Below are 27,200 nucleotides of genomic sequence, written 5' to 3' on the forward strand. Positions count from 1 at the left end.
TTAAATAAGTAAACATTCTTTTAAAATAAACAGTTGAATCAGAGATTAGGGATCCTTCTGTCACAGAGTATGCATTCAAATTATGGATTGACAATTTTCATTTAATCTTTTCTTGGTGAGTACTTCACCAGTATTTCAGCACTATGAAGTAATATTAAAATGGTTAACTACAGCTCTGCCACTTTCCACTCCAACCAGCACTGTACCAATGAAAAATATTCTTTACTGTCTATGTCAGTAGAGCTCTATCAATCTATTACTGAATCCTCAGGACAGAATAAACACATCTGGGCAGGGGAGTGGCAGAGAGCACCCGAGAGCTCAAGACTGCAAATACAGATTCTATTAAAAATTGAAGTAATTAACAAATAAGTTTTGCTCCGACTACTATTTTAACCATTGATCAATCTCTGTTCTTTTTACCCGAAAATGTTTAACAAGTGACTCCTGTGTTGCAAATGAGTTCCAAACAATAAAACATAATAGGAGGATCCTAGTCATCAGATCCGAAAATACAGGGAGAACAATTGTTTTCTTGCTGCATAATGACTCTATTTTCCCCAAGTCACAGAACAAATCAGATCCAAGATCTGATGATCACTATAGTAACATGAAAGGAGACAAGTACTAAGGATTCAACAAGCTGCTTTTTAGCAGCTAAAACAGTTACATAAAATAGACTTGCCAAAATGAATTGAAACAAAAGGTCTGAAAGTACATTTTATATAATCTCATAACAATGCACAGTTTCCCTCTGCCCCCTCCATTTAAAATACAGCACAACGACTGATTCTGAATTTTCCTGAACTACTTGTAATCATGTAAATTAGGGATGAGATGTAGATGTCAAGTGAAACGTCCCTTCTGAATAAAGTCTCTGTGCTTCACTAGTCAAAGAATAAGCACATACCCGCACAAATGAAGGGAGCTGTTACTAATGTACATTTATTAACCCTGTATTACACTATCAGCTGTAGATTAAATCCTAGTCTTTTGAACTGATTATATGTGAAGAATTTTGCACCACTTTGCACTGTGCAATACTGGGACTTGTAAGTCATTCCCAAGTTTAATGCAAGAATACATTGGTTCTACAATAGCTGAACAGCTCTGCTGGGACTAGAAGGTTGAAAATCCATCCGTCTGTCTCTTTTTGTGATGATTTACATAAGAAGAAAGCAATTATTCTTGCCCTCTGAATGCCTTGCCACAAAAGTTCCATGTATCCAGTTAAGGGATTTTTGCAAATAAAGTCTCATCTTTTCTTTCAAGGCTTAGTTTCTCTTCATGGTCAAGGATTCACAAAATTCTGCCTTTGATTCCTTTCATATTCCTCCCAACAACCTTACTTCAGGCCCTTCCCTCCTCCTCTCTGCCCTGCTTTCTGTCTTCCATCACAAAGTCCTTTAGAAATGGTCATTCAACTATTCCTTTGTACTGTAACTCTCCTAAACTCTTTTTGATGACAATTCACTGTAAGCTTCAATTTTCATTTTTTAATAACTGCTTTTCTCAAGAGTTACTAAGCATCTTACCAGCAAAGCTTTGCAATAGATCCAAAACTGTGCTGTTAAGTGAACATAGACCAAACCTGCCTTAGAAGGACTGTGTTTTGGTAGCTTATTTTTGGAAAAAGCTAAAGGAAAAAGTTCATGCAGCAGCTCCCTCAAACACATTTTGTTGGAAACAGGCCAGTAAAGGACTAGGGGAGGATGCTCAGAAAGTTCATAGTGGCTTCCTGTGCACATTAGTATACGGGTCCTGAGTTAAGGCATGGAAAGGCCAGGGAGTTTACTGATCAACAGCAAAGATGAGGATGTCAATAAATGCAATTTAAGGAAAAGGATAAAAGCCCTTCAAATATAATAAAATGCACTTAGAAGTCCCAGCAGAAGAATGGTAATCCAGTTTACCAACCTCTTATATACACAATTACCTGCTTTACAGACAAGAGGTACATGTCTTGGGCACAAGTAAGTAGTAACTTGAAAAGACAGAATATCTGCTATCAAGACTCAAGAGGCTCAGAGAGATGAGAGACTTTTTCTGTTGACTAGTCCTGATACCAAGAACCACTAAAGGCCCATGGGACGTGGTCATCAAGCTAGAAAGAGAAAGGCAGGTATCTCCGAGTACTGAGCATAAATCTTCAGAGTAAGAACTTCAGTAGAAAGAAACAGAAGCTTGCAGTTCTGAAACGTCGGATTAGGAGCAATATTGATAGTTTTTTATCTATGCTGCCACTGAGTATCACTGCTGATTTGCCTACAGGTACAATAATGAACCTCACCAGAAATATAGGCCATCTGTAACCACAGTCAATAGCAATGGTACACCTAAATACCACTGGAAAGGAGAGGTTCAAGAAAAAATATTTTGGCTTTAATTCAGGAGGCAGAAGATGAAAGCCAATGCCACTATTTGAAATGCTGCCAATATCACAAAGGGTCAGACAAGCAAGGTTGCATGATTCTGCACACAACCAAACAGTGGAAAAAAGATTTAAGTCAATTTGGAATTGAGACATTTTTCTGGAATAGGTGGAATCAAAAAAGTGCAAGATTCTCCTACACACAAATAGGGCCAGTTTATTTGTTTATCAAAACAGGAAAGAAACCAAGCAAGTTTAGGAAAAAAATAACTTTAAAGTATCTAAATCCCCCCAAAAAGTCCTAACTAAGCATGCAGACTGTGACAAAATATATGTAACTTTGAAATCTAGAGCCTAAGATATTTAAACCTGTATGTCAGAAATTATATAGATCATACCACTGAAAGAGTGTTGGTATAGCTTAAAGTTCAAATTTTGACAGGGTAAATGAGCTAACTGTATTAAAAAATACTATAGAAGCTGGTATTCCAGCCCATTTTCTAAGAAAAAAGAAAAACCAGCACCTTCAGATTCAATGGGAGATCAGAAAAGCAGTGGAAACAGAAAATACAATTTTCTATTAGCTCTGTACAGATCAAAGAACAATGCAGAAATTAAAATTATAGACATGATGCACGACCAGGTCTTGCAGCAGTTTTTCTGATAATCCATCAAATCAAGTCTATACAGGGTGAATTGGCTGGAAAAACACGCGGATATATATTGTATACTGAAAAAGGCAATATGGCTTTTGTGGAAAGAAATCAAGACTCAACTTTGAGTTCTTTCAAGCAGTTAAGATGCATGTGGAAAAAGAAGAAGTGACCACCATAATGTGCTGGCTTTTCCAGAAAGATTTCAAACTTGGTAGAGATTAAATGGCCACATTTCACACAGAAGTTTATCACTAGGTAACTCCGATCTCTGCTATTTAACATTTTTGTATAGGCTTGAAAACAGTGGTTAGTGAGGTGAAAAAGGATGTAGTTAGTAAATCCAGACAGTAAAAGTCAAAGCTTGCTTCAAAGTTACAAAAGGATCTCAAAATTGTTAAGGAACAGGCAATAAAGTAGCAGACTAAATGTGTTAACTACAAAGTTATATACATGAAAAAATATTCTTAACTATGTAAACATAACATTAAGTTCTGAAGCATCACTGCTCAGAAAAAGTTGTCGTACAGTTACTGTAGATAGTCATCCACTAATGAGCAAAATACTCAATGGCAGAGGAACCACATTCCTTATTGGGAAAGAAATTAAGAACAAACCCACAAAACTTCATTGTGCAAAGTATCATTTGCACCAACTTCATTGGTGCAAAGTATCTGGAATAACAAGTGGAGTTCTGACCCAGCACCCCAAAAATTATAATAGTATAACCCCAAAAGTTTCAGAAAATATCAGTGAGGATGACAAAACTGCAGAATAGCTTCAATATAAGGAGTGATCCAGTTTATAAGCAGTTATAACATACAATCAAGTTCTATATCCAAAATATCAAATAGCATGAGAATGACAGAGCTTTAAACTAGGCTCAAAGGGGGAAGGGGATAACATTGAGCTTGCTAGTGACATGTTGTGGGACGATGTGCCCAGGTTGGAGGGACGGGGAGCTGGCAAGGGCCCTCAGCCTACTGCTCAGAGACATGCTGGATGCACTGCAGCACACTCGAAGCCTAGAGAAGATGTGCCAGGGGACCTGGATGCAACAGGAACCAACAGGGTAACACTGGGAAGATACATCAAAAGAATCCCAGCCACCCCAGCCAGTAAGTCAGTCTCATCGGGGGCACAACTGAAATGCCTCTACGCGAATGCACGGAGCACGGGGAACAAACAAGAGGAGCTGGAGACGTGTGGGTGCTTGCAAGGCTATGACCTTATTGGCATTACAGAGACATGGTGGGATAGCTCCTATGACTGGAGTGTTGGGATGGAAGGGTACAGGCTCTTGGGATAGGAAGGACAGGCAGGGCAGGTGAGGAGGGGGCGTCGCCCTCTATGTCAACGACCAGCTGGAGTGCATGGAGCTCCACCTGGGGATGGAGGAGGAGCCCACCAAGAGCATATGGGTCAGGATTAAAGGGAGGGCTGGGGACATCATAGTGGGGGTCTGCTACAGGCCACCTGACCAGGGAGACTGAGCAGATGAAGCCCTCTATAGGCAGATAGGAGCAGCCTCACGCTCACAAGCCCTGGTCCTTATAGGGGACTTCAACCACCCTGACATCTGCTGGAGGGACAACACAGCTGAGCGTAAGCAATCCAGGAAGTTCCTGGAATGTGTCGATAACTTTCTCCTCCAAGTGATAGATGAGCCCACAAGGAGAGGTGCCATGCTGGACCTTATTCTCACCAATAAGGAGGGCCTGGTAGGGGACATGAAGCTCAAGGGTAGCCTTGGCTGCAGTTCCACCATTTCGTGGTCATTCAGAATCCTCAGGGCAGCAAGGAGAGCACTCAGCAAGCTCACTACCCTGGACTTCAGCAGAGCAGACTTAGGCCTCTTCAGGGATCTGCTTGGTAGAATACCATGGGACAAAGCCCTGGAAGGAAGAGGGGCCCAAGACAGCGTGCTAATATTCAAGGGTCACCTCCTCCAAGCTCAGGAGCAATGTATCCCAACAAAGAGGAAGCCAAGCAAATCCACCAAGAGGCCCCCGTGGATGAACAAGGAGCTCCTGGGCAAAGTCAAACAAAAAGAGGAAGCCTACAGTGGGTGGAAGCAAGGGCAGGTAGCCTGGGAAGAATACAGAGAAACTGTCCAAGCAGCCAGGGAGCAGGTTAGGAAAGCCAAAGCCCTGATAGAAATTAGTCTGGCCAGGGATGTCAAGGACAACAAGAAAAGCTTCTATAGGTATGTCAGTGATAACAGGAGGACGAGGGAAAATGTGAGTCCCCTCTGGAATGAAACGGGTGAACGGGTTACCCAGGATATGGAGAAGGCTGAGGTACTCAATGACTTCTTTGCCTCAGTCTTCACTGGCAAATCCTTGAGCTACACTGCCCAGGCCACAGAAGACAGGGGCTGGGAGAATGCAGAACCGCCCACTGTAGGAGAAGATCAGGTTCGAGAGTATCTAAGGAACCTGAAGGTGCACAAGTCCATGGACCCTGATGAGTTGCATCCATGGGTCTTGAGGGAACTGGCAAATGAAGTGGCCAGGCCACTCGCCATCATATTTGAGAAGTCGTGGCAGTCTGGCAAAGTTCCCGCCGACTGGAAGAGGGAGAACATAACCCCCATTTTTAAGAAGGGTAAAAAGGAAAACCCAGGGAACTACAGGCCACTCAGTCTCACCTCCGTGCCTGGCAAGATTATGGAGCAGACCCTCCTGGAGACTATGCTCAGGCACGTGGAAAACAAGGAGGTGATTGGTGACAGCCAACATGGCTTCACTAAGAGCAAATTGTGCCTGACAAACTTGATGACCTTCTATGATGGGGTTACAGCATCTGTGCATAAGGGAAGGGCAACTGACGTCATCTGCCTGGACTTGTGCAAGGCATTTGACACTGTCCCGCACAACATCCTTGTCTCTAAATTGGAGAGACATGGATTTGATGGATGGACCACGCGGTGGATAAGGAATTGGCTGGATGGTCGCACTCAAAGAGTTGTGATCAACGGCTCAATGTCCAAGTGGAGAACGGTGACGAGTGGCATTCCTCAGGGGTCGGTACTGTGACCAGCACTGTTCAACATCTTTGTTGGCAACATGGCCAGATGGGATCGAGTGCACCCTCAGCAAGTTCGCCGACGACACCAAGCTGTGCGGTCTGGTCAACATGCTGGAGGGAAGGGATGCCGTCCAGAGGGACCTTGACAGGCTGGAGAGGTGGGCCCATGCAAACCTCCTGAAGTTCAACAAGGCCAAGTGCAAGGTCCTGCACGTGGGTTGGCGCAGTCCCAAGCACGACTATAGGCTGGGCAAGGAATGGATGGAAAGCAGCCCTGAGGAGAAGGACTTGGGGATATTGATTGATGAGAGCCTCAACACGAGCCAGCAGTGTGTGCTTGCAGCCCAGAAAGCCAACTGTGTCCTGGGCTGCATCAAAAGAGGTGTGACCAGCAGGTCGAGGGAGGTGATCCTGCCCCTCTGCTCTGCTCTGGTGAGACCCCACCTGGAGTACTGCGTCCAGCTCTAGGGGGCCCCAGTACAGGAGAGACATGGAGCTGTTGGAGAGAGTCCAGAGGAGGGCCACAAAACTGATCGGAGAGATGGAGCACCTCTCCTATGAGCACAGGCTGAGAGAGTTCGGGCTGTTCAGCCTGGAGAAAAGGCAACTCCGGGGAGATCTAATTGCAGCTTACCAGTACCTGAAGGGGGCCTACAGGAAAGATGGTGAGGGACTGTTTATGAGGGAGTGTAGTGACAGGACAAGGGGTAATGGGTTCAAGCTGAAGGAGGGTCGATTTAGATTAGATATTAGAAAGAAATTCTTTACTGTTAGAGTGGTGAGGCACTGGAACAGGTTGCCCAGAGAGGTTGTGGAAGCCCCATCCCTGGAAGTGTTTAAGACCAGGTTGGATGGGGCTTTGGGCAATGTGGTCTAATGGAGGGTGTCCCTGCCCACAGCAGGGGGGTTGGAACTAGATGATCCTTAAGGTCACTTCCAACCCTAACCATTCTATGATTCTATGATAAAGATAAATCAAATGACAAAAAGAAATTGGCAAAAATAAATTAGCAGACAGCAGAGTTAAAATAGGGAACTATTTCATACAGCCATAATTGCATGAGGAGCTCATTTCCACAAGATACTAGCAATACCAACATACAAATTATAAAAAAGAACTAGAATATTAAACTAAAAATAGCTCAGTTAGTGGTTATTCAATACAGTCTAGCTTAAAAAGCTTCAAAAACACTGGTTGTCAGAAAACGGGTCAGTGATGTTTCAAAAAAAAAAAAAAAGCTCTTTCTGTGCATCTGCTCTTCTTTCATACCTAAAGACAGAGTATCTAGACAGACTGTCAAGCCAACACAGCAGTTCTTAAATGATGCAAAAATTACGGCATTATTGAGCTGAGGTATTGGAACAAGATACATGGGCAGGAGTTCTTCCTCCTCTTCCATCCCAGAACTTAATACTTTCCAGCTGAGTTGACAAGTTGTTCAGTGCCAGGAAATATTCTTTACATCCATGAGAAAATGATACATGAAGACTTACCAAAAGATTCCTCCTGTGAACTGCCACCAGCATGTATGGATTTTGCATTGTATGGGATGTACACATGTAACTTACGTCACCTTCCATTTGCTGGATGCACAGGTGGTAATGCAAGATGTACATGAGAGTTCATATCTAAATAGTGGACATTTCATAGAGGACAATCTGACAGTTTCATCTTCCATTTCTTGATCAGACTTCTGACTTAAGTCTCTGTCTTTAAGCTACAAAAACCTGAACCAAGTGAAGTAATTTTTTTTTTTTTTTTTTAAATAACCAGGAAGAGCAGATGCTACTCTATTTGGCTGTATTGATGAAATTTTTAGATTCTTTTCAAAAAGTTACACGTATCTTGCAAAAACATCTATGTAGCAACTAGCACAGCATAAAGAGGGAAGGACAATGATTCAATATTTGCAATCCATCTTTACCAGCAGAGAAGTTCAAATAAGTTGCCAGTTTTCTGCTCACACACTGTGCACACCAAGAACTACCTGCTGGAGGACCTTCTGCCCGCATTGCAAATGGTGTGCTCTAAATGGTGATACTCCAGTGTACAACTTCAAGCTTGGTCTCCCCAGAAAGAAATCAAATTCAAGCATATCGGCAATGTTCTTCAGTAACACAAGACTCCAAATAGACAGAAGGCAAACCTGTGTTAAAAAGAGCTCTTCCTGTACACAAAACTGATAATGTAGATGTACCCTGTGACTGGCATCTTAATGTTTTATACCAAGAGCTATATCAAGTACATGTAACTACTTCCAATCTCTCAAAGTTTGCTCCCTACACAACTCAAGGGCACACAAACATGCAAACAGAAGAGCGGTCATACAGCTGCAGAAGTGTACCTAAAGTCATACCAAGCAATATGTATCTGGGAACCCGCTTATAAGTGGTGCACATAAACACATATTTAGGAGATTAGTTCAGAATCAAGGGCTATCTAGATTAAACAATATTTTTTTGCTTATGTTTCTCTGAGTAGGACTCTAGATTTCTAGCAATCTGAAAACAGTTGATTTCAATTGCCACAGTTTAACTCACAGGATGCTGTTAAACAGCACACATCTCTTTCAGTTCTTCTAACTCCAGCTATGCAATTTTTACTGTTATTCTTAATATTGAATCTGAACACTTGAATAACATCTTTTTTCATTACCTTTCAAAACATTCACCTCTAAGAATTAGGCAATCTACTTTCATATGTTATGACATACCTTTTACATTCATATGCCACAATATTATATAACCATTTTTTTCCAAAAAAACCCCATGCTTACAAATGATATTTTATATACTGTAACTACAGATGACAGAAATAGGTGTGTTGCACATTACAATGGCCACTAGAAGTTGGATTCACAGCTATTACGTTAAAAAATTATGGTATGCTTAGGAAGAAGACTGAAAATTATTTTCCAATAAAAACCCAAAACACCCCACACTCTCCATGATTCTAGAGTAGCACAGATCATTATTCATATCTACTTGTTTTTATCTAAAAAATAAAATACAAAAAGCAAAAATGCACCAGACACCAAAAATACAACCTTAAGAATTGCAGAATATCTAAGGATTTGAGACTATGGGAAAGATAGAAGACAAATCATTCTTAACATAGTGCTTCCACTATTAAAAATACAATTTAATTGGCTGCCACACATTTTTGCATAAGGAAACAAACTTCTCATAAAAAAAATTGAAACTTGATGGATTTCAAATCCTACCTAGGACTCTCCCTGACAAGTCAGGCGTAGCTTCTGCAAACCATTCAATATTACCTCCCTCCTTGCATTGGTCACACAAAAGCTTAATTCCATTTCTACTGTATATAATATAGAGTCTGGGCAGACCTCAGTGAGATTTGCATTTGCAATTGAAAAAACATTCACAATTTCCAGAAGCCTAGTCAAGATGGCATTGACAAAACCTGTATTTTTGGCATTCTCTGAAATTAAAATCTTGGCCCAGATTAAGTCCCTTTTCTTGTGTTCCCAGCCAGCTAGCTGTTAGACTGCAAATCTAAATCTGCAAGAACTTGCCTGAACTCATATTCAGGCAAGAAAGGAAGTAGTTTAAGAGGCTAAGTGAAGAGAAGATAGAGGCATCTAGGAAATATCCCAGTTTCCCAAGGAGCTGAACTTATAAATAACAAAAAGCTTTCAAATTGACACAAACAGTTGACATCCTAGTACCCATGGACCATGAGAAGAGGCAAGCATCACAGTAGGACTTCTAAATGCAGCACAGCAAGTTACTAATATCAAAGAATCCCAAGCCTACAAGTTCAGCAGCAGTATCTGAATGGCCTGCAACCATAGTAGATTAAAAGATGAAGCAGTTGCTGAGGGCAATGTTCATTGTTTCTATGAGCAGTTCTCTAAACAGACATTCAAATACATTATACAGACTGTAATGTGTTTTATTTCTGTTGTCTATTGCAAGCATAGCACCAACCACATGGACAGACTGCATCCTCCTATATATTTTCAACATACAATTGCAATTAATAGACAAGAAGCTCTACTGCGTACAAGCAATGCAAACTCTGCCCTCCCTTCTTGGGGCTGACAAACTACTCCTAATAGATAGTAGGTGATGATTTCAAACAGAAGATCAAAGTGATTTGTTAATTTTAAATGCTTCCTTGCTTTCTCATGTTCTTACTAAACTTAGGGAATATACAGTTTAAAACACCTAGTATTTAGTAATACATACACGGAGAGTGTATAGAGTAAATGTTTTTCTCCCTGCTTTTAAGTCTCAGGTTCTTTGCTTTTAATATAAATTTTAAAGTATTCAAAAACTTGTGCAGAAAATAAAAGGATTTCACAAATTGGAAAGGACAAGTTTTCTCTTGATAGTCAAACAGTTATGATGTAAAGCGGTCTCATTAAATCATAAGTACTTTAACCTTTTCTTGAAAGAACTGGAAGATTTAAAGATTTATAAAGAAATTTTGCCTAAACTAGGAAATGACTCATATTTGACATGTATTGAAATGATAATGCTGATTTCAATAGGCACTCTAAGAGCATTTTCCTCCCAGGAGAGTAATTCAGTCATGGTTACCTCTCCGCATTTAGATTTTAAACTTACTTTCTAAAGCTTTTAATGTGCTATAGTCTGCCAAAACATGGCAGAGTTACATAGATATGATCGGGCAAAATAAAGGTTAGTAAAAGGATTATTTTTATAATTGCAGACACCAAATATGAAACAAATACATCAATCTGACATGTTCCCAAAGAATCTCCTGTTTCAGCAACCTCGGCTGTATCTGAAAATTCATGTTTAAATTCCACTCTTCTTAATTGGTTAAATAAATTCTGAAGTATCAAAGGGAAAGTGAGAGACCCTTAAAAGTGAATCTGGAAAAGAATACACTTAATGGAGCTGCTACTAAGTGGCACAAATCTGATATTGGTATCACTATGCAGAGATAATGAGGTACACAATTGGCCTTAATTATGCATTGCTATGCTTTCACATTTTTTATGTCTTTAAAAGTTAATTTTTTAAGACACCAGTTTTCCTGAGATTTCACTTCAGTATGTATTAGATTCTTTTAAGTTAAGGCTATCTATTTTTTACTCCACTGCATACTTTCAGAATTTTTGCTAACATACACCTAAAAAATACAGTGCTAAATATCATTAAATCACGATCAAACACACAGAAGGACTCTAAAGCTTTCAGAAGACTGAAGGACTTGATCCTCACCGACTGAAATCAACTAGAAGAGTGGCAGTAATTTCAAGGAAACAGGATCCACAATTTATGGCCTTAAAAAAACAACAAACAAAACTGTTTGAAATTGCAAAATGAAAGTTCCTTTACAAATAATAAGCAGTGGAACATAAAGGCAGACATCATTAGAGAAAAATAAGTCATATTAATTGAGAGCAGAAAAAAAATTATCATAATTCACTTTTGTTGCAAATCCACTTCAACTTACCTCAGCAGTACTTTTCAAGGATGATTTTTCCTGAATGTTTATTGGGTATAAAGAACAAAGACATGGATAGCCAATAGCTCTGTCAGCAATATACTGCATATTGAGAAGGCCACATACACTATTAAAAAGTATGAAGTTACTCTTAGACTGATACCATCTAGTCTCAAGTAGCTTTTGCAACTGTCTATTCCAAGACTATTAGTGACTCATGTCCAACATCCTGCTGGCAGCCGTTGTTATAGTAATACTGCAGGAAGAGAAAAAAAGAAAAAAGTCCCACAGTCCACCTACATAACAACTAATTCATATAAATTCCCATCTTTTCCTGTTGGATGCACTATACCACATTACCCTTTTTATGAAAGTTATTGAATTAAAAAAAATAAAAACCCACAACCTTTTCTTATCCTTACTATTCTAATGAGAATACTTTTTCAGAAACACTCTGCTGCAACAGAACAGACTCAGTCTCCAACTTAGATAGTCCCCTCTTCTGCCTGGTGTTTACACTCCAACAGATTTAGAGAAGAAAGCTGTATAACTTCCTATTCTTCGCTATAGTTAATTCCCAAAAGAAGGTTCTCCAAATCATGTTCTGTAAGACCTGCATAGAGACTTTCACTGTCATCATAGGCTTAGTAGCTCTGTTCTGAATTATATTGCTTAAACATGAAGGACAGAAATTGTTTGAATTGTTGTGGTACCCAACATTTTGTGTGAAATCTCACCAGAGTCTGGAGCAGCAGCAATGATGTTTTTCTCTCACTAGTGGGAATGCCTCCCTGACAGGTTTCCCCAACACATGCCTTTTTTGTAGCCACATCATGCCAGTAACTCATCATTGCTACCTGGGCCTACTACTTCAGCAATTCTCTAATGATTAACTACTTAGCAAAAGATTGTGAGGAATTTCAAGTTCATTACTTTGCATTTTGTAATACCAAATTTTATTTCATGTCAGTTACCCTAGTCCTTTCAGTCATGCCATTCTTCCTATATGACATCTTACTGTTCCTCTTCCTGATGATGCCTCTCCACAATATGTTACCAGCTAGTATTATCAGTACACTGGTAATATTTCTGCCAAGATCATTAATGAAAATACACCACAAGACTGGTCCAAATACTAATTCTCAAGGAATTCAATTGCCTTTTTGCCTCCCTTCTCCCCTGCCCCCAGGATTACAAGCAAGTTCCTTCCAGCAGTATCTATTGCCAACCCTCCCCACAAGCATTCCCTTTGACCCTACAACTTCTCAGGGGTTGTTACATCAATGCTGAACTGAAATCCAGATAGAGGAAATCTGACACATTTACTTTGCCTGAAAATCAGTTTTCTCATCAAAAAAGCTGAGAGGTTAGACAGTGATGAGCTATCTTCAGTAAATCCACGCTGCATTTTATCCCCTTTTTCATTTAGCTCCACATCTTTATCTATTCCTTCAAAGATCTTTTCTAAATTCTCATATGCCACTGTGTCAAGACAAATAGGTCTGCATTGCCAAGATCCTTTTTCCTTCCTTTTTGTACAGGGTCTGTCTAGGACAGAGTTAACTTTCTGCACAGCACCCTGTATGGTCATGTGTTCTGAATTTGTGATTAAAACACCATTGATAACATTGATAATATTTTGGCTGTTGCTGAAGAGTGCTTGAACAGTGTCAAGTCTTTCTCTTTTCCCACTCTGTTGCCCCATCCCACCTCAGCAGTAAGCTAGGGTTGGGCCAAAAAGTTAGGAGAGGACATGACCAGGACAGCTGACCCAAATATTCCCTACTGTATAACTTCTTGCTAGCAATTAAAACTGGGGTAGAAGGACTTTGGGGAGACAGGGGTTTTACATGGTGGCTGCTGCTCGGAGACTGGCTGGGAAGCAGTCTGCTTGTGGGAGGTGGTGAGTGATTGCCTTTGCATCATTTGTTCCCCTCCCACCCCCTTTCCTTCAGCTGTTAAACTGCCTTCATTTTGAGCCATGAGTTTTCTCACTTTTGCTATTGCTATTTTCTCCCCTCTTCCACTTGCGGGGATAAAGGGGGGCCTAGGTGCTTGGCTGCTGGCCAGCATCAACCCATGACACTCTCCTTCCTAAATGTAAGTATTATAGCTCCACCTCTGACGTGATAGATTTGCATAAAATCTCTTTGTCAAAGGATTTTATGTACCAGTTCTTTCATAATTTTGGGGCAAATACCATCTGATTGCATCACCATGTACACAATAAGCTTGCAAATTTGTGTTGCTACCTCTTTACGATCACTTGTTTCCATACATTCATTTCTGTCACACAGAAATAACTTTCTGATTGTTATCATTATCCTCATTGAAAACAGAAGCAAAGTATTTAGGGATGATTTAAGTTCCCCAAACTAATCTCAAGCACACCTTCACTGTACACAAGTCTTACTGTTTTACACCAAAAAAAAATCTGAAGAACTTTTTACCATTTAACACTCGTTGCAAAGTCTAATTCAGCTTGATATCTTTACAGTTTTATTTCTATTCCTATATAGCATTTTCTGTGAGTTTGCTTCCCCTTTCCCCAGTGCCTGTAGACTCTGCCATCTCTAACTGCAAAGGTGCTTATTCACTCAGATAAGCCTAGACACTACATCTCAATTTTTTATTTAAGGGCAGAGATTCCTCTTAATTCTTTTATTTTTAATAACCCCCAGGCATTTTTTCCATTCAATTTATGGTCTCTGCAGTTCATCTTGTTTTATTAGTCCTATTTGTTTGTTCTCTTTGAAACCCAAAAGTGTACCTACAGAACCAAAGAGCTGTTTATTCTTCTATTACATCTGAACCTACTTATGAATACTCAACATTATTTTTGAAACCCGTATTTCTAATAATAATGCCCTGATCACTTAAAGCTGGTATCCAAACTTTCATAGAATCATAGAGTGGTTTGGGTTGGAAGGGACCTCAAAGATCGTCTAATTTCAATCCCCCTGCTGCGGGCAGCGACACCCTCCACTAGACCAGGCTGCCCAAAGCCCAATCCAACCTGGCCTTGAACACTTCCAGGGAGGGGGCATCTACAACCTTTCTGGGCAACCTGTTCCAGTGCCTCACCACCCTCACTGTGAAGAATTTCTTCCTAATAACTAATCTAAATCTACCCTCCTTCAGCTTAAAGCCATTACCCCTTGTCCTATCACTACATGACTTTGTAAACAGTCCCTCTCCAGCTTTCCTTAGGTAAGGGGTCCCAGAGCCTTCTCCATTTGTTGGCTCACCAGATTTGACTGGCCCTTTCAAACCCCTTCCCTTTGACCAGGAGGATTGATAAAAAAAAAAGCTAACTGCACTCCAGAGTCCCTTACCACCACTCCCAGGGCTCTATAATGCTTCTTGAAACTCCTCAGACAGATCCTGGCTGTATCACTGGTACCTACATGAAACAAACAGCAGCGAATACTAGACAGTGGACTGTACAAGCCTTGGTAGTCTCTTGGTGACGTCCCTGATCCAAGCCACCAGTAGGCAGCACACCTCTCTAGAGAGTGCGTCAAGTCAGCACATGGGTGCCTCTACCTCTCAGAAGAGAGTCACCTACTACTATCACCTGCCATCTTTTCTTAGTTGCACTGGTTGTTACATGGGGAGCAGATCAGTCTGCCTTACTCAGCTTCAGCATCTCTCTTGATGTGGCAGGTCTTTCCTCTTCAGTCTGCAGAGCGGGGAAGCAGTTATGCAAGGGCACCTTAGGCTTCGGGGAAGTCTCTTCCTCCTGTTGGACCTTGCCATCATAAGCTTCCATTCTTCTGCATTATTGGCCCTTCTCCCTGGTGTGTGTGCTGGTGGGGAGGTTTTGGCTGTTTGGCTGTGAGTCCAGCGCAGACTATGCTTGGAACCAGCTCTCCACCTACTTTTCAGCCTCCCTGATGTTACTCAGTCTTCTCACCGCCTCCTGCAGCATAGTTATCTGCTGCAGGAAGTCCTCCACCCGGGCACACCTTTTGCAGGCAGGTCTGCCACCTATCCCTGACCCGGGAGAAAGGTTTAGGCACTCCCTGCAGCCTCTTCTTTTAGCAGCTCCATCTGGGTGGACGCATCGACCACCACTAGGGTAGATGGTGCAGATCCCCCAGCCAGAGCTGCAGCCTTTGCTCTCAGAGGAATGCTCACCGTTCTGCCTTGAGGGTCAGGTGGGATAGGTATCCTGGACCTGTGCAGATGGTCACAGAACGGTGCCTGGTTGCTGGTTTGTCTGTACTTCCAAGTGTCCCACTCAGCCAGTGGAATGTCCCTCCTTTGAAGAGGCACTCATCCCTGCCCACCGTCCCCCACGAGCTGCCACGCTTTCTGCTTCAGCATCTTGTTGAAGAAGAAATCTTTCAGGCAGAACATACAGGAATGTTTGGGCCCTGGTCTTGTTCACAAAACTTTAATTTTCCAGCTATAAACTGGAGAATAAGTCTCTGCAACGACACAGTTCTTAGTAGTAGTTCCCTCTAACGAATTACACATCTAAATCCAAACCCAAGGATTTAAATTCCTAGATTATCTCAGCAGAATTCATTTACTAGCCTTCTCTTCCTCTAGAATTATTTTATTCCAAAGAAATTATTTTCAGTCTGTGCTGTCCTTTCTTCTTATCATTTAATTACTATTTGGTGCTATTCCACCATTTAACTTTCATTTTTATCATTCCTGAATAGGCATATGCTCCTATACGTGAATTCCAAACATATCTGCCATCCTACCATATTTCCCCTCTTTCTAACCTCAGTTTCAAATCTACAACCAGTACTTCATGGTGTCTGTTGCCTAGCATTTATGCATAAATATTTCAATTTTTCCTACTGACCACAAGAACTCCTTTGTTTGCAGGGTCCCAGCTCCTACTAACTGTTTGGCTTTGGAGCTCTTTGGCCACATCAGTCTCATATTAGGCATACCTGTGTTCAGAGATGGGTTTGCACCCTAGCTCCTTGGCAGAGTGGTCTCTCTCATGGTCAGCTACACCATTCACACACACACTCTTCACAAACTACAACCAACCTGCTAAAAACAAACACACCAATCTGCTGTGAACGCTTACCAAAACCAAATCCCACAGTCTCCCTTAGCTGTGTTCTTGTCACCAACTTTGCATGCAAAGCCTTGTGCTTCAATCCCCAATTCTTCATCTACCAGAAGAGTCATGCATATTGAAGGCCAGGGATATTAATTGGAGCATTTAATGCTTCTAACTTAAATTTTTGGGAAACCAAACGAACTGTCAGTAGCTTAGATGCCCACACCTCTGGCACAAAATTAAAATATTTTCATAATAAACAAAAGAGCTGTTACTACATACATCTTCAGTTACTACTGGTATTTGAATTATACTACCTAAAAATTGTAAAAGTACATACTTATATAAAAAATAATCTGAATAGCTTGTGCCTATTATGCCTCATGCATAGAGAATATAATTTCTTTATGTAAAATTCTATTTAGCATAGCAGCATCCCATTCCAACCCTCTCCATCTTAAATTCACAGATGAGGTTTTTAGGGGTCCTGCGACTCCAAATAGCAATGCTGCTATTTGCTGTTTTTTTTAAATGACATTTTCCCCACATATACAAGTTTTGTTACATGCACAAAAATATCCATTCCATATTTTCAATTATCTTATCAGGAACAGAATTTAGTTGCCCCATAAGAGAACATTCACAAGCATTATTTTCTTTTAGACAAAAGTCATATCAAGCAAGCTACCAAACAAGTCTGAATAGATTAATTTTTTTTTACATCAGGACATGTCACCCAGCTCTGGCTAGATCCCAAATAAAAAGAATGCCAAACAATGTTCTAAATTCTGCAAAGTACCTAAAACGGTGCTGAATCTACTGTTAGCTTAAGTTAAACCTAATAGCTTGTGGCTAAACATCACGGCCACATACATGGCGTTTCACATCCAACAACAATTTCCTTTTAGTGTCCATAGAAGATTATATAGCAACTGCACTGATAACACCATACCTACTTCCAGACCAGCGTGGCTATAGGATGACTGCAAACTTTCTAATTTACTAGCCACGGTGCTCAGTCCCAGGGCTTGTCTTTGCTAGAAAATAACGGTTATGCCTACAACAGTGACACAGAACTGAGATTGCTAATACTTTACAGGTATTAGAGGCAATTTTGCCTCAACAAGAGAGCATGGAAGTCTACATAGTCTGACTGACTTGGAAAAGCTCAAAATAGTAGTAGGCCATTATCACTCAGCGTGCCATTATAGCTTCTGCTGCCTCTGCCCCAGGTAGCTCACCTGCAGCCCACAGAAAGGTCTCTCCTCCACACTGCAGTGCCCATCCCCTACCGCATGGGCATTGCCTGGGGAGAAGGCTAGTTAGTCAGAGAAGTCAAGAGTCACATTTGTGGTACGATCAGATGATTTGCACTTTTAGGTGGAAACTCCAGACACTCCCACTGCTTTTAAATAAAATTACTAATGCCTATAAAACTACATAGTGCTTTATCTTCAGAAGACTTTTTCATCAGCTTAAGGAAACACCTATATTCAAATATACATCATCATAGAATCATAAATAAATATCATGATCAAATACTAGTATTGTCTGAAGACACAGACACTTCCATATGAATGTTACTTTTGCATATTTTTGCATGGTCTCTCATTCTCATTTTCCATTTATTTCTCCATTTATAGAAAAAATGCTTTTGGACAGCTGCTAAAAGGAGGAAAAAAACCCCAACGACCAACCAAAGCTTTGCCTAAAGTTTCATAGCCAGACCTAGTGCTAAATGGATCATGCTGCAGCTGCTGTCATCTTTAATGGAAAGTTGAATCCTACAATACCACAAATCACAGAATGTAAGGTTCTACCCTGAGCTCAGAAACTTGGAAAAGGTATTAAGCTTACAGTCCCTTTAAGGGTCTAGAAGCTATGCTTCTTTACTCCTGCTACATATTGAACAACTTTCCCCAAAGAAACAAAGGCCCAAATTCTACAGAGTGCTTGAGGGTTCTTTGTAATACCATTTAAGATATGTGCGGGTATTTAAATCCAGCCCTTTCACTCTTCGCTTTGCTATTCCAGGCTTTAGCAGTTTTTGAGGCTAGTATAAAACGTGGCTGACAGCAGCAGCAGTAATATAGCACCCTTGGAGTGTTTGAAGTGTAAAGTTCATTAGTTCTACCTTAAGGTCACTCTTTTAATCCAACAGCCAAAATCTTATTCGCACTACCATGCTGTTATTCTGGAAAAAAAGAAAACTGCAAAAAAATAAAGACGTCAGCTTAGATACTTCTTACAAGTGACAAGATCAGCACTAAAAATCCAAATCACAGTCAATACCTTTTAGCAAGTTTAAGAAAGCAGGAAAACTATTCTTGATTGTGCTGTAAACCAAATAAAATTTAATAGAATGGATAAAAGAAATGAAGGAAGGAAGAAGATAAACATTTCAATACCTGATAATTGCGTTTTATAATTATTAGTTGAACTTGGCTTACAAATACAATTTACTAGACCATCTATTGGGAATGGCAAGACATGCAAATAACTGAATTTTAATTTCTTCTGTGTTTGTTTACTGATTTTTGTACATACAGTTTAAATTTTAACAAACTCAATTTTGTTTTATCCTCAGTGGATATTTATACACTTATTAAAAAGTTATGTCAACAGAAGATTTTTAGAACACAAGGATTGTGTTTTAACAATTCTGAATCATATTTTTAAAACAAGAGGTAATAGCTCTATAACATACTAGCTTGATTGATCCTGCACAAACTCATACACGTTTACTTACATGCACAGTGAGAAGTTTTTAAAATTAAATGGGACATGCCTCTAAGATAAATACATTAGCACATATAGATAAGGATGACATTCTCTTTTTTAGGAAATAATCTCAGGCACCCAAGACTTATTGGTAATGTTAGAAATAAGTAGCTTTTTTTCACCCCAAATACTCATGTTCTTAAGGGTGAGAATTTTCAGTCTTGTTTGTGCAGAAGAATGGGCACAGTGTTTCTTTGCAGTGCTGAATTATCAGTTACCTCAAAATGAGCTTCCAAATTAAGATCCTTACCTACAAAACTCGAGAGTTATCAGTTACATCCCCCAATTTACCCTTTTATATTATACAGTTATACCATTCTCACACAAACCTTGTATTTCAACAAATATTAAATGGTTTTTATTTTACTCACCTGCACACTAAGATGAATCCATTTCTTCACAAGAATTCTCCCCAGTGTCATTACTTTTATTGGTGGCTGCAAACCATTTACTGTGCGATAATAAAACATGGTCTCTTTCTCAGAGATTGAGAGTTTGAACACAGTCTGCCCATCAATAGCCTTTTCTATCACACACCTTTGGAAATAACCAAGAAAAACAACATAAGGTCAGAGGCACACACATATACACATTCTTGCCAAGGTGCTATACTTTAAAGTGATGCTAACCAGAATACATTAAAATAAACGTTAAAAATACAGCTCTTGAGAAGATGCTCAGTGACAGTGAAAGTCACAGGATGTACTAAGTGTAGAAGAACTTTAACAAAGATAGTTTCAGTCTTAATCTGTGAGGTTTGGGTTGTTTTTTTTGTTTAGTTTGCAAGCCCAGTTTACTTGGGGGTGGAAGAGGGGTCCACTTTGCCTCCTCTCTTCAGGGTTCCATGACAGAAACCACAGTGGCTGGCCAGCACTGCACAGGTCTCTGCTGCACTTTTCATACAAAGCTGTGCAACAAGGTACATCCTGTGGAGGGACTTAGATTTTTCTTAGTCTAACTTGGCAAATGTAGTAAAACCACAAAAAAGCAGTACGAATGACAAGTTTTGGAAATAAGTCTTCCATCTTTCCACCAAATATGTCCAGGTAAGGTAGCAACACCACCAGCTTTCCCTACACTCTCCCTTTGACACAGCCCTTCTCTAACATAAGAGAACCAGAGCAAGGCAAGAAGGCTATCCAGACACTTGTAAGGTTTCTTCCCCAAAAGATTTCAAATGAATATCAAATGCAACACTGACATATAAGGTACAAAGAACACCTTCCATAGCAACCCACAATGCATATCTAGCTGCAGAAATGTTTTTGCCAATCCGACCATCATGATGCCAAGGGTCCTGAGAAAGGATAAGCTATATATACTTGTGAAACAGCTATATATTTTAAGGTAATCACTAGTACAACAAAAATTATCAAGTTCTGCATTCCCATTTCAACTGCTTGAGAAATCCAGTCCCCAATTTACTGACCCATGAAAAGTCAAATGTTTTAACAGTTACACCAGGCTAAATTAGTGCACTAAGTCACAAGAAAGAAGCATATAAAATTTGTATGAGACCAGGATTTGCTTAGACATATTTCAGAAAAAACATCTACCAATAAGCATCTTCACCTACCATGTATTCATTAAAAAATACCAAAGAGGCTGTTCTTTGATACTGCCATTATTCACTAATTCACCTTTAAATCCAAAAGAAAAACTAATTCATTTTAACTGTTACAATTTTAGCTTGCTAGAATGTTGTCAATAAAACAACTGCAGACTTCTGTTTTCCAAACCTTACTAAAAACACATTTCTTAATATATTGTCGAGCAGTCTTTTCAATATTTTGTTTGCTTGTAAACATGCTAGTTTTGCTAGATAATAAATGTGAGGGAAGGCTCAGCTAAGTAGCAAAATATTTAGGAACTGGATTTACCCAGTTCCTGGATAAACAATAATTGGATAATCCAGCTTTTTGTTTATTTTAGTTATCTAAAACAAACATCCCCACATTGTTTTTATCCCCAAAGGTGTCATGACTTTAAGAAAGGAAGCGACCTTGATGTACATCACTTTGAAAACTGGAAAGAACAAATGTGAATTGTGACTCGCTACTGAAAGAAAATTCAAGAGGCAGAAAATAGGAGGGAAGGGGAAAAGAGAAGAGAAGAGAAGAGAAGAGAAGAGAAGAGAAGAGAAGAGAAGAGAAGAGAAGAGAAGAGAAGAGAAGAGAAGAGAAGAGAAGAGAAGAGAAGAGAAGAGAAGAGAAGAGAAGAGAAGAGAAGAGAAGAGAAGAGAAGAGAAGAGAAGAGAAGAGAAGAGAAGAGAAGAGAGAAGAGAAAAAAGAAAAGAAAGGAAAAAAAAACCCCACCAAAACCCAAGCTAGTGCTAACACAGGTGAAATGGGCATAAGCGTTACTTCTGACTCTGAGCATGATTTTCCATTCCAGCCATGATTACAGAGAGAAACCACTGTTCTTTGTGAAGTTTCCAACTTCTGGTAACCTGCAGTCACACAGACCCAATTCCTGACTGCATAGTTCTCTAAGGTGAGGTTAGAGGGAGAAAAAGCAAGTAACACAAATCTGCTTGGTCAGCTTTCAAGGAGAAAAATATTCTAGAGAATGTAACACGGCTACGCTGGTGATCCCCACACATTAACTGGAGCACTTGCAAATGAGAACATCAGCATGGGTTCAAAATCAGATGTATGGTATCTTAAGGCAACTCTCCCTTTCAGTTCAATTCCTGTAAGTTTATATCCATTCAGATGGTTTACATTAGAATATGATTTTAGTCCTTTAGATAAAGTTGAAAAAAAATACATCTACTGCCCATCAGGCCATTTTCCCTGACCTTTTCCCTTAGCTCATATATGCTAAGCTTCTACTCATATTCTTATCCTATTCCATTGTGAAGTGTTATCATCATACACAATTTCCTATATTGTGCTAAGGCTTACTTACAGGCTACCCACAGGCTTACTGAAAGCACTTATATTAACTGATGAGTACATGCAGTAAGAGAGGAAGCATGGGGAAAGAATAAATTTCAAGGACAGAGCTTTGCTCACTTATTGCACTTACTGCCTAAAGGGAAAGTAAATTTAGAGACTGCAGTACAAATGTCAGTGTTTTCTCACTATTCTCTTGCTTTTCGTCAAGATTTCCAATATGCAGTGACTTAAAAGCATATGTACAAATATGCTACACATCTTACTTAGAACATTAGGGCTTCAAATAAATCTATAACATGACGTGACTTTCTTCTCTTTGTATGAAAGTATATTCTTTCCCAGATTCACATAAGAAAACTTGGTACATGAAATTGATGAAGAAAATTCTTGGTGTATTTGATTATCCACATATATTTGCTCCCCAAAAAATGTCACAATCTTTAAAGGGCCTTCACACTTTGGATCCTTGCATCAGTATCTCTCACTTCAGCCAGCACAGTAACTTCTAGCAGAAAAATTCTGCTATTCTCTTACCTGGGCGCACGTCTAAGAGAAACGTCACAGTCTTTACAAGGATGCAATAGGATACTATACAGCAACACACCTAGCTTCTTTCCGAAGCCCTCTCTAGCAGCCAGACCATATAACATTCATCACGCAGAAACGCATTAGTATGGCATGTCCAAAAACTACAGATCTGCTGAACTTGATGTAAGAGCACTTCATCAGTAAACAAAATACCTTGTTAAACTTCCAACTATTCTCCTAGTAAAATGAGCAACTAGCTCTGGCTCATCTTCCTAGTGTTTTGGTGGCAGTGCAAAGACTTTGTTAGAACAACTCCCAGTCCTGTGAAGTCCCTCTGCTGTATAATGGGGTTTAAAAGGTCTCACAAATGATGTCTAACATGGACAAGTCCCCATCAGGGACTGCAAAATGTAGGACATCTGGCAAGTCAAACTCCTTCTGCCAAGCTGAAGAACTCACTAAACTAATACAATAAAAGGAAAAACATCTTAGTTTGCTGTTAAACTATTTCTCTTTTGCAGGATGCCTTCTGAGTTGAGCTTCAGTGGCTATTCCTGTGCAATTACTGTTTCACCACAACAGCAGCTCTGTATTTCTCTTATGAAGAAAGAAAAATTAACACACTTCTTTCTGTGAACAGTGCAAAAAGAGTCTGGACAGTGGCATATCATCCTGACCACTGGAATAACTGTTGTCTAACTGCAATTTTCAGGACTGGGCTCTACTATTGTCATTTCTACATGTTGAATAGCAGCAATCTTACAAGGCAGGAAAATGAAGTGATCTATTACAAAAATTGAATAAAAACATTCAAATTTTAAAGTGATCTATAAAACCCACTGAACAGGAGTATGTACCTTGTGTAGTTATTAACACAGTAGCAATTGGAGGCTAATGTTCTACACTAGTCCATGGATAATCAGACATCGGTAAAGTCTGGTTTCTGCACAGCACTTAATCATTTGAAACTAAGGACATACGTTTCGTTGTTTTAGGCTCCATGCAAGCAAAAAACCTCTCCTATTGACAAGAGTTTCATGGATCTCACTCAACACATCACTGCAACAGCTTGCTTGGAAATTAGCAGGACATTTCTGCTTCACGTTAGGCATATGCTCTGCAGAACAAGACTGATACATATGTGTGGACATGAACTCATGGCATAGGACAACCCCAGGAATGGACTCTCTGCCATTCAAGATTCAAACATCATATAGAAAATCCTGTCTGTGAAAGACAGGAGGCCAAAGCTCCAGAGACCTTTACACATACCTTCAGCTGAGCTGGTTGAACTTAAGCTCAAACTAAAATTACTTTTGCTCTGCAGATCTCATTTATTTCCCCTCCATAACTACAATTTCTATACTTAGGTTGATTTTTTTTTAAAGGTAGTTATTCTTGCATAAAACAGACTATAATTTTACATATATCATTATAATTGTAGACATTTCTGTTGTTTTGATGATTTTCACACCCCTAGACAACTTACTACTACACAGCAGCATGCAAAATAAACGTCAAGAATGCTACAACAAAGTAGTACATTAGTTTCGTTGTAAGAAGTTACGAGCACAAGTACAAAAGCATTTGTGACATACTCTGAAGGAATGTACTATACTTTATGTCCTTCACTTTAAAGAGGATCTGCACAACCAAGGTAAGAAAGAGTAGAAGGCTCTGCATTTTGTGATAGATGAAGGGAACTTTTTTGCAGGATTTGGGATGCATTTTTCAAAAAGCAAATCGTTCTTTATAGTAAGGCCCAGTCATGCTGAATGGCCACTTATAACAGCAATATTTGCTAAAAATGTGGCACATAGGCAAATAAGAGAGGAAAGGTGCTTGGCCACGTCTACTTTGTGAACATCTAGTAAAATTCCACTAGCAGTTTGAATAGTGGAATCTTTTTTTTTTTAAAGTAGCAACATGACCTCTCGTTCAGTCAACATTCCCCAGATCTTCCAGAAAAACTATGACAACTCTTCCATAGTTTTGAAATATTCATTTTGAAAGATCTGGGGGTTTTCCTTGTTTGTTTTTAAGGAGTAAACTTGTGTTGGGGGATTCCTAAAATTTTAGATAATGTTTTTCCATCGTGAAAGCATCAACAGCACAAACCCCTGACAGCATGTTTTTCTAGCAGCTTTTAGAAGGAATGTGAATTAGAAACAAAAATTTAGGTTTTTAAGAACAGAAATGCATATTATGCACGGATAGTTCCCACTGAAAGCAATTGATCTGAGTCAATGCCATTGAAACTGAACCTACTTGTCTTGACATTTGTGACGATCCCAACCTAAATACGGCTTTAAAACGTCACAGTTTCTCACTGTACCTTTTTAAACTTTTAAATAGCTTGCTAATAATGACCGTGACTACAATGATCAATTTTTTTAAGAGCACCAGGAAAGTAAACACCTTCAGTACTACTTACATTACACCTTCTTGCTCAGGTTTCAACCATACAGTTAATGTAAATGAAGCTGCAAGCCTCAGAGAACGGGGAGTAGAGAAGCAATCCTTGTGATTATGAAAAATAAAACTGGAAGCGTTGCTGAAGGACCCTGGATGCAAGTCCCTCTTGTCCTCTGTTATACAGGTACCAAAGCCTTCCAAAAGAAGCAGTTTGTAGGAAGAAGGTGATTGCCTGTATGGACATTCCTGAACACAAAACCTCTGGGTGCAGGACATGATACTTTCAACAGCTACTGAGCTATGACAAAAAATACTTCGGCCTCGCAGCCCACAAGTGGCTTGAGTTGGCACGATTGACACCTTCTTGAAAGCTCCCACATTTTCAAGCCTAGGGAAATGTCCCTGGGAGCTGACCAACACACAGGAGTCATAATAAGTTAAGATTAATGTTTCAATAGCATGAAACAAGAAACGACACCTCAAGGAAAGAGCCCAGCAATTCATGTTTACAAAAAAGCTCCTCCTGATTAAAGCATCTGTAAATAAATAATGATTTCCATGTCAGTAGCAATGTCCTCAGGTGGTATGCTTTAAGAGTTTATGTAGCTTTTCATCTTCAAAACACTCATGCAAGGACTCAGTCGCAGGGCACATCTGTGTCTTCTGGCCAGCGAAACACACGTGGGTGACAGCCGGTATCTGCAAACGACAGAAAACAGACACAATCTGTGGGAAGAATGTGCCCTTTTTCACCAACAGAGGCAGTGCCCCACTAGGGATTTTAAGTGTTCGAATTCTTCTTCCAAATTTCCACCAGCAGGCCCACCCACACACCTTCACTGCCTATGGCCAAGACGTCTCCCTAAGTGAAGGCAACAGGACTAGGCTGACTGGAGCCCGCACACGCTCACAGCTGAGCGGAGTTTATCCCAGATCCGTCACGTCACCTGAGGTCAACGCTCAGCTTTGCGTGTTAAGGTAATGAGTACAGAATAAGGTAGCAAACCAGGGCATGCAACTTCAGCGTCTGAACCTCTTTCCTAAGAGTTTCAAGCTAGTTCCTTGAATCTTAAATTTACAATCCCCCGGTGCTTACCTCAGCTTTACATCGCTATCGGGGAGCTGCTCGGCACTATCCTCACCATTTCAGGGTATGCTGAGGGACACCCCCCTGCCTCTGCTCCTGAGGCGTGCTGGGTGCCAGCGAGCAGGACCTGAGCCTCCAGTCCCTCAAGCTGACTGCCCGCTTCGTGCCTTACCCCGCTGCCCACCTCACGCTGCTCCTTTCAGCACTCGGCAAAGCTGATTAAAACCACGTTCCCCATCTGTCCCGTGTGGATCTTTCTAATAGCGAACGCCTGTTGTGGGGCTCACCGGCAGGCTGGGTAGGGGCAGGCGGCGAACGGCGCGATGGCAGCCGATAAATAAGTTGATTTACCGTTATTTACTCCGCCTGGGAGAGGAGCGGAGAGGAGCGAAGAGAGCGGCGCGGCGCCCGGCGGCTCCCCGCGCCAACGCCACCCGCCGTCGCCCGGCAACGCCGCGGCCTCCTCCCCGCCCCCGCGGCCCGGGCCCGCCGCAGCCCCGCCGGCCCCCGCCTGCCCGGTGCCTGCCGCGCTTTAAAGCGGCAGCGGGCAGCGGCTGTCCGGGGCGCACGGCTCCTTCCTTCCTCCCCGCGTCCCACCTCGGCTTAGTTTTTCACCCGCCCCCCCCCCCCCCCCCCGGGTTTACAAGGGACAGCCCGCGGGAAGCCGTGTCGCTGCCGCTCGGGTGCGCGGTATGAAATATTTAACGCAGCCCTGGGCAGCCGCCCGTCGCCTCAGGAAACAGGCAGGCCCCGGGTCTCCTCAGGGCCGCGGTTCTGTGGAGAGGCCCTCCGCAGTGCGAAGTCGGCAGGGTCAGGCCGCCTTTTTTTGGGGGGTGTGAGGCCTCCTGCGGGGCGCGTCTGTCAAGGGACCCTCAAAGCTTTGGAGACGACAAATTAGTTGTCTCTGGGTCCGATTTTCTCAAGTTTTGGGGTCAGACTTTCACTGGGCAGAGAAAG

At 40.9% G+C, this 27,200-nt stretch overlaps 1 protein-coding gene across 1 annotated transcript in view; it reads right to left on the minus strand.

Moving 5' to 3' along the window:
* Window positions 1-25,812, minus strand: part of USH2A (usherin) — a 396,138-nt gene extending 370,326 nt beyond the window's left edge. The window contains exons 1-2 of the mRNA XM_075749252.1: window positions 25,176-25,812; window positions 19,685-19,850 (exon numbers count right to left, since the gene is read on the minus strand). Of these exons, the coding sequence (XP_075605367.1) occupies window positions 19,685-19,850; window positions 25,176-25,660 (651 nt within the window). The 5' untranslated portion in view covers window positions 25,661-25,812. The remainder of the gene's footprint in view (window positions 1-19,684; window positions 19,851-25,175) is intronic.
* Between the last annotated feature and the right edge of the window lie 1,388 nt (window positions 25,813-27,200).

This window comes from Balearica regulorum, chromosome 3, assembly GCF_011004875.1.
Source record: "Balearica regulorum gibbericeps isolate bBalReg1 chromosome 3, bBalReg1.pri, whole genome shotgun sequence".
NCBI lineage: Eukaryota > Metazoa > Chordata > Aves > Gruiformes > Gruidae > Balearica > Balearica regulorum.